General features: G+C 40.6%; 1 protein-coding gene across 1 annotated transcript in view; it reads right to left on the bottom strand.

The window, feature by feature from the left end:
* Positions 1–2,762: 2,762 nt before the first annotated feature.
* Slc38a4 (solute carrier family 38, member 4) overlaps positions 2,763–8,982 on the bottom strand; it is a 31,460-nt gene continuing 25,240 nt past the window's right edge. The window contains exons 12-15 of the mRNA XM_013018714.1: positions 8,578–8,609; positions 5,939–6,083; positions 4,551–4,648; positions 2,763–2,864 (exon numbers count right to left, since the gene is read on the bottom strand). Coding sequence (XP_012874168.1) covers positions 2,763–2,864; positions 4,551–4,648; positions 5,939–6,083; positions 8,578–8,609 — 377 coding nt within the window. The remainder of the gene's footprint in view (positions 2,865–4,550; positions 4,649–5,938; positions 6,084–8,577; positions 8,610–8,982) is intronic.

Below are 8,982 nucleotides of genomic sequence, written 5' to 3'. Positions count from 1 at the left end.
AGAGCGCTCGCCTTGAGCTGAAGAGCTGAGGGACAGCGCCCAGGCCCAGAGTTCAAGCCCCATGACCGACAAAAAAACAAAACAAAACAAAACAAAACAAAAAAAAAACAAAAAAATACAAGTAATGCATAAACTTGAAGGAAGGAAAAACACATTATGTTCATTTGCAAAGTTCATTTATTATATACCAATAAACACTTTCTGTAATAAAAAAAAGCCTCCTAATACACCAAAACCATCTTATAAATGAAATATGAAAATAAAAACTTTTATCTGTTTACAAGTGGGGTTAAATTAACCAGCACAAGATACCCAATATATGTCTGTCCTGCAGTGTGTATGAACTCCAGTCCTGAAAACAGCCAGGACCCCCCACCCCCCCAAGAAAAAGACAATTAAAAAAGATGTTTTATTACTTGGCACTGTATTATTGCTCTTGAATATTTATATAATTAAATATGTGGATGCTTTCAAGTTACATTTAAGTGTAAAGCATTCAAAGTATGTACAGATTTTACAGTTTTCCAAGATTCTTGGATCTTTGATATTTACATCTAAATATGTTCAGATTCAACCTTTTTTTTAACATTCAAAAGATACTGTTTTCCATTTTCTGTTTTTTGCTGTTTGGCGATTCCACCCCCACCCTCACATAATAGTAATTTAAAAGTTATTATAGTTTCTAATAATGCTCAATTTCCATAACAAGAGTATACCTTTTTTACAGACTTTAGAAACTAATGCATAAAACAAATACACTTTCATAAACATATATTCCAAAATGAATCTGAAGTAGGATTTAGTATGATTATATTCATATGATACTTATATTTCATATTTGGCTTTACAAAGTGTAAAATATACAAATCTTCTTGGTATTGATTTCAAAAACATCCTAGTGAGCTTTTGAAATTCTAGGTACTGAATAGAGAATGTGTGTGTGTGTGTGTGTGTGTGCGCGCATGCTGGTATTGGAGCTTGAACTCAGGATCTTGTGCTCTTTTGATTTTTTTCACTCAAGGCTGGTGCTGTACTATTTGAGCCACACCTCACCTTCTGGCTTTTCACATGTTAAATGGAGATAAGAGTTTCTAAGATTTGCCTGCTGAGACTGGTTTTGAACACCAAACCTCATGGCTCAGCCTTTTGAATAGCTAGAATTACAAGCATGAGCCACCTGCACATGGCTGAGTAGTAACTGTTAACTCCAGATAAGAAGATTTGGAAGTGAGTAAAATCAATGGTCATTTGCATTTGCTTTCAGTGTTAACACTTTTCTTTCTATGGAGAATCACTCAATGTTGCGTTAAAGGATAAATGAAATATCAGGAGATACAAATACAATCTAAAATGGATGAAATCCTAGTTCAGTCATGCTAAATTAAAAAAACAACCTTGGCAATGACAATCATTCACAAAGAACCAACCTTCCTTCCTTCCTTCCTTCCTTCTTTCCCTTCCTCCTTTTTCCTTTCTTTCTTTCTTTCTTTTTTTCTTTCCTTCTTTCTTTCTTTTTATATGATAAGTGTAAACAATGAAGAAGAGCATTACCGAACTCTATATATAACTTGGATTTCAAATTTAAAATGTCCCCAATAAACAAATACAATGCAAATGGTTTGGAGCCCTCCAGTTGACTTCTCTGTCCCACTGTGAAGAAAACTACACCCATAAAAAAGAAAAATCTAATGTACGACACATTAACATTCTGACTACAGAACAAGATTATATACATACATATATAGCAAATCACAGTTTCCTGCACTGAAGGTTTTCTTTATCAAATAAAAATTTATCCAACAATACTGGGTAATGTGTCACCACCATGCACTGTGATCTTCTGAAGATTCTGAATGAAAATGGAAGACTAGAGAGGCAGAACCTTGTTCAGGACAAAAGCAGGACAAAGGCCATTAAAAGAGATGCACACACACACACACACACACACACACACACACACACACACACACACAGAGGCTTTCTCAGTGGGCAGGTCAGCTATAAACATTCTTTTTAGTTGTTTCTCTCTAATTGAAATAGAGTCTCTCTCATCCTAATATCCATCGATGAGGTCATTCATTCACTCTCAGAAGCAGGATGGGCAAACTGCTCATTAGGGCTGGTATGAAGCACGCTAGACTGGTATGGGATTCCGGATGTGACCTTACAGCAACCATTCACTAGGTGGGCCTGGCACCTTTTGACCCTGTTAGTCCTCAGACCCAGAGTATTTGCTGCATGATAGGGTAAGGCATGATTAAGTGGTGATAGCTTTGCTACCAGGGCATTTGGGTTTGATGTTCTGAGAGGGCAACTTTGTACTACTCTGCAGGGGTGAAGGGTGGGGAGTGGGTAGGGGAAAGGCTGGTATCTGCTGACCATCACACGAAGTTGCCTTTATTCTGCTTGTGCATCGACAAAAGGACACCCTGATCACCTCCCTGTGCTCAAGTCCAACCTGGGGAGAAATGTGCACTGCAGGCTTGAAACATAGCTTCAGCCATTGTTGACCAAAGCGGGGAAAAAACAAACAATGGAACCCCAAAACAACAATAACAAAAACAACAACAACAACAAAAACCACCTTAATTTTATCTTTTGCAGGTGTCTGGTGACACTCCTAAGCGAACATCTCTGGAATCTTCTGGCTAGTTCCTATGAAATATCGGCCCAATCACAGTAAGTCAAAGTGTCTTTTGGGGAGTATAACTCGCCAACATTTGCAACAGAAAAAAAAAGGGACACATATTTTTTTCCTTGGATTAGTGGTGTTTGGAATTTGGAGGGTTGTAGATCCAGTCAATTATAATGAGGGCCATGCTTCCCATCATGAAGATAATTCCAGTCACAAGGAAGATCAATGCCTGTAATGCACAGAGAACTTGTGAGGGAAAACGCACCATTCCTGACCAATTTGTTGTGGGAGGGCAATCTGATTTGCATGTTGTTTGCTGAGCAAGGGCTCTACTGCTGAGCCATGCCTCCAGTCCTGTTTTTTTTGGCTGCTAAGTTTGAAGGTAGGACCTTACTTCCTGCCCAGGCATGCACTGACACCTCCATACACCTATGTTAAGTTCTCAGTAGGTTTTGTTTTTGTGTTTGTTTGTTTATTTATTTATTGCAGGGACTGGATTGAACTGCAAACCACAGTTCTCTCATTTTTCATGTCCCAAGTAGGTTAAGATTATGGTCAAGCCATAGCTGGCTTGAATAATAATATTCTGTGTGTGTGTGTGTGTGTGTGCCTGCACGCGCGCGTGCCAGTCTTGGGCTTGAACTCAAGGTCTGGGCACGCTCCCTAAACTTTTGTACTCGAAGCTAGTACTCTACCACTAGAGCCATAGATCCTCTTTGGCTTTATGGTGGTTAATTGGAGATGAGAATCTCATGAACTTTCCTGCCCAGGCTGCTTGGAACCATGACTCTCAGATCTAAGCCTTCTAAGTAACTAGGATTACAGGTATCACCAGTACCTGGTAGATCAATATTTTTTTATTTGCCAGTCTTGGGCCAGGGCACTGTCCCTGAGCTTCTTTGTGTTCAAGGCTAGCATGCTACCACTTGAGCCATGATGCCTGTTCCAGCTTTTTCTGAGTTATTTATTGGAGATAAGAGTCTCACAGACTTTTCTGCCTGGGTTGACTTCAAACCACGATCCTCAGATTGCAGCCTCCAGAGAAGCTATTACAGATGTGAGCCACAGGCACCAGGCTAATTTTGCTCATTTTACATCTGGTCATTCTGCATGTGAGTCATAAATAAAATAAGCAAGGTGCCCAGGCCACATTGCTGCAACAAGCTAGACATAACATTCAAAGAGTCAAAATCCAGTGGCAAAATAGTGCAAGGAGCTTATAACACCAAACAATCCTGACAGGGGAGTAACCTCCAGTCATGAATGCGTAGTAAATGAGTAAGGAGCTTGTAAAACCCTCATGCAAGGCCTTCTTAAGTAGTCAGTGATACTATCTGACTACTAGAGAAGCAATCATTTCTAGTGTATTTTTCTGTAGGACGATTGTGGAAAAGGCTTGTACACGCCTGAATTTAATAAAGTGATACTTTATACCTAAAAAGATTAACTGGCAACAAACGGTATGTTTCCCACCTCAGTTCAAACCAGGGGAAAAGTAAGAGAATGATAAAAGAGAAATGTAAACAAGGATTAGCTCTGGCAAATCTCACAGATAACACATGTGTGCATGATTCTCTAACACTGGTGGGGAGTCTAATTCCTTCCTGATATATATATATATATATATATATATATATATATATATATATATATTTACATGTTATAGGGACAGTACAGCTCCAACCTGGCATCAAAACCTGGTAAGCAATACAGAAATCCTGCAAGCCCATGCAAGAGGCATAGAAGAAACGTAGCCTCTGCCACATCTAGCTAGAAAACCATCTTTTTTTCCACCATGAGGTTTCAGCTCATCTTGGGTTCCTTTTCTTTTCTTTTTGTGAGCTTTGACTATTTTCTGATGTATTCCAAGTCGAGAGCAACTGGGAATGGGGGGGTGATTGCAAATGTTACTTACCCCAACCTTTTGGGGTGATCGAAGAGGTTCTTTCTTGACAAGTTTGAGATAAAAAACTGCTGGAAGAATAAAAATCAGCATCGTGGCCGAAGAAGCCCCTGAGGAGAGAGAGACACAGGATAGGTCATGATGTACGAGGTAGTCTTTTCTGCAAAGCATATACCTGAGACCATATATGTTAGAGAAACCAAATAGAACTGTGGTTCTTTTTAGCACCCAAAACACACACCTAACCACATATGTTCATATTTATTGCCTATTCCTACGAGCCATGTTTATAAAGCAAGTGAAAATATGCCTGACCTCATAGTTGCAAAGGCATATATTGTAAATGTAGGACTAAACTTAATACAAATATACAAAAGATTAGTACTACAAGGATATATTAAGAAGGCTATACATTCTCCTTGCCTCCCCCCCCATAAATTCTTTAAACATGCTTCTTATTCACCTCTTTCATTTCCAGTTGTCTCTATCTGCTCAGCCCAGTGGTTCCAGTCTGTAAGCTTAACGACTTACGAGGATCAAGGTTTGAGGCCAGGCCAGGCAAAAAGTTTCTGAGATTCCATCTCAGAAAACAAACTAGAGTCAGTTACTGGTGGCTCACACCTGGAATCCTAACTGATCAGGAAACTGGGATTTGGAAGATTATAGTTCAAGGCCAGTTTAGTAGAAAAAGTCTGTAATACAGAGCCCATCTCCAAAAATAACCAGAGAAAGCTAGGGGTGGAGGTGTGGCTCAAGTGCTAGAGCACCTGCCTAGCAAGCATAAGGTTCTGAGTTCCAATCATGAGCCAACCATAACATTTTAATTTTATTTTTTATTGTGTTATAAAGGTGATGCACAGAGGGGTTACTATTACGTAAGTCAGGTAATATTTCCTTTTGGACAATGTCACCACTTCCCTTACTCTCCTAGTTTTTCCCTCCTGTTCCCACATTCATTTTTTTTTAAGTAGTCTAATCTCAGACTCTTATGCTTATACACAGTCCTGGATTCAATTTCCAGCAAACCACCCCCCCCCATGCAAAATTTGAGTAAAATTTCTACTTGTAGAATGAAAAGTTAAATATATTAATAGATCATAGAGTTAACAGAAATAATATGCTTAAAAAAATCAAATTCCTAGTTCTCTAAGGATGTCATTTAACCCTCAGCTGATTCTCCTAGATGTCAGCGGGCTTCCATTATGTGACTGTCTTTTCCTGTCCTTGATGGCGGAGTTGTGACCCATGTCCAAATCTTGGGTCCACCCCAAGGTATAGGACTTGAGTCCTGTGAGGCCTAGTTTCCTCATCTGTCAGGAAAGGCAACTGGATGAAATCAGAGAGTAAGCTCCCCATGTCACTTGGAAGAAAGGAGGATGTTACCAGAGTCTGAAACTTACCTATGAATCCAAAAATGTATTTTATCGTTGGCACAAGGATGACCAGGACATTATTAAGTGCGATAATTATGACTGCAATCAGGAAATGTCTTATCCAGCTGAAAGGTCTTTTGGGAAATAACAAAGTGGTCACGGATGTACGAATCTGTAACAAGATATTTAACAGGAAGATCATGGCAAGGATTCACATTGTTCTAAAGCATTTTGGTTCTTTCCCATACAAAACAGAACATTTACTGTCTCATCTAGTGTTTTTTCTTTTTCTTGGCAGGGAGGGGAGGACATTGAGGCTTGAACTCAGGGCCTGTTGCTGGCTCTGAGTTTTGTCTCTCAAGACTGGCACTCTATCACTTGAGCTACTCTATCTACTTCTGGCTTTTTGCTATTTAATTGGAAATTATGAGACTCACAGACTTTCTTCCCTGGGGTGACTTGGACTTATGATCTTTAGATCTCAGCCATCTGAGTAGCAAGGTGTGAGCCACCAGTGCCCAGCAATTGATGTACCTGTTTTTTAAATGCAGTTCACTGGTATTAAACACGTTGGGGTTTGAACTCAGAGCCTTGTGCTTCCTAGGCATAAGTTTTACCACTAATCCAAGACAAATCTGAGCTAATTTATGTGAGATTGTGAAAAGAAATTCTACAATCTTTCTTTCTTTCTTTCTTTTCTTTTTCTTTTTTTTTGGGGGGGGGGTCCAATCGTGGGACCTGAACTCTGGGCCTGGGCACTGTCCCTCAGCTCTTCAGCTCAAGGTTAGCATTCTACCACTTGAGCCACAGCGCCACTTCCAGCTTTTTTCTTTTTGCTTATGTGGTGCGGAGGAATTGAACCCACGGCCTCATGCATGCAAGGCAAGTGCTCTACCACTGAGCCACCTTCCCAGCCCTCTTTTCTTCTTCTTACTCTCTTTCCCCTACCAACAGATTATAAATCTATAAAAAAGATAGGATTTAATCATCCCAACTTTCCTCAAAGTTTCTAGCTTAGTGTTTTGCACTGAGTTAATGCTGAATGAAAGGAAGAAATATTTTTCTTCCCATCAAGCTCCTAGAGAGATGCAGCCTATTTTAGCCACAGAAAAAAGTAGGCAAAGGGTCAAGAGAGGTTCCTTTTTCATGGGTGTTCAAATTACAGAGGCCTGACAGGGTTGAGATCCCCGCGGGCAGAAGTAGGGGTTGAAAAAATGCCAATCTTTGGAATCTGTGAGAGAGCACTTTCTTTTTTGGCTTTACTTAGTGAAATAACTCCTGGCTTTTCACTAAGGGAGCATTTCATTTAAGCCAGGACTTCACTTTTTTAGAAAGGCTGGGATTGTGTTTTTCTTTTTAAAACTTGTGTTCTAAAGTCTTTTGTTGGTATGGAAATGGAGATGGATTTAAAGGAGAGAAAAAAAATGTTAAGTACATTTGGAAACATGTATGAACAGCAGAAAAAATGCAAGCTTAGTTGCTTGCCAAGCCTCTGGTCACATTCCTTTCCTACCACAGCACCAAAAATTAAAGCCATTGTTTAGGTTGAAGAAGGAATTTCATTATGACAATGGCAAGCCAGAGAGCCCTGCAAATGATTTAAGAATGACTTTGTAATGGATTTTTCATTATGTATGTGTATATGTGTATGTGAGTGTGTGTGTGTGTGGGTGTGTGGGTGTGTACATGCATTCCAGTCCTGAGTCTCAAACCCAGGGCCTGAGCACTGTCCCTGAGCTTTTTCTTCTCCAAGCTGGCACTCTACCACTTGAGCCACTTCTGACTCAACTTCCATTTGGTGGTTATTTGCAGGTAAGTGTTTCATAGACTTTCCTGCCTGGTCTGGCTTTGAATGGCAATCCTTGGATCTCAGCCTCCTGAGAGGCTCCAGATGACAAGCATGGGCCTCAGGCACCTAACTCTTTGTAACAGATTTTAAAAAATTGGATTAGTGGAAATTACGAAACTTATGTGAAAAAGCATCATCACCACTACCACAAAGCATGTGGTTGAACTGTTTTCCCCAGCTATCTATAAATTGTATACTGTGACCTATAATTAGTGCTTACTCAATGTCCAAAGTGATCTAATTAATAGAATTAACGTAAGTTCTTAGGATACATAACAGAGTGCTTCTGGACTTGCCTGGCAGTCATACATGTATAGAATAAAGCAAGACATTATATTTGCATGCTTTATAGTCCTTTATTTAAAATGGTGCCTTTGCCAGGCATCAGTGGCTTGCATCTATAATCCTAGCTATTTGGGAGGCTGAGATCTGAGGATCTTGTCTCCAATTAACCAGCCAAAAGCTATAAGTGGAACTGTGGCTCAAGTGGGTAGAGTGACAAAGCTAAGGGATAGTGCCCAGGCCCTGAATATAAGTTCCAGTTACCCCACCCCCCTACACACACACACACACACACACACACACACACACACACACAATGTTGCCTGAAGGCACGAGCAGGGATCTAAAGCCCCCCCCCCCCTCCAATCCCCTCTCCAGTAGTTGTACTGACCCACATCAGGGCAAAGGCAGCCCTGCCTCATTATTCACTTATCTATAGCCCTTTTCTCTACTGACACAAACTGATAAGAGTCTGGAAATGTGGGTCAGAGGCTGTGGGTGGGTCTCATCTCTAGCAATAGCCAAAGTTCCTCACCCAGAATGATTCTAGAAAGTTCCAGTGCAGCTCTAGAGAAAATATCACTTGTTTTCAGAGACGATATCCCTCTGGAGACAGCCTGTTTAAAGATGTTATGGGTGGATGTGCTGATTAGAGACACAGAAGCTGACTAGAAAGTGAGAGGCTTAACTCTGTGCTCTGAATAAAGAAATATAGAAAATCCTCCATTGTATAGAAATGGCTCCTTCTTGGGCTGGGAATGTGGCTCAGTGGTAGAGTGTATGCATGAGGCCCTGGGGTCAATTCCTCAGCACCACATAAGCAGAAAAATCTGGGAGTGGAACTATGGCTCAAGTGGTAGAGCTGAAGAGCTGAGGGACAATGCCCAGGCCCAGACCCCATGACGGAGGAGGAGGAGGAAGAGGAGGAGGAGGAGGAGGA

The sequence above is a fragment of the Dipodomys ordii genome, unplaced genomic scaffold (genome assembly GCF_000151885.1).
Source record: "Dipodomys ordii isolate 6190 unplaced genomic scaffold, Dord_2.0 Scaffold42, whole genome shotgun sequence".
NCBI lineage: Eukaryota > Metazoa > Chordata > Mammalia > Rodentia > Heteromyidae > Dipodomys > Dipodomys ordii.
The sequence above is the reverse complement of the archived record's forward strand: the minus strand, read 5'-3'. Positions and strand labels throughout refer to the sequence as shown.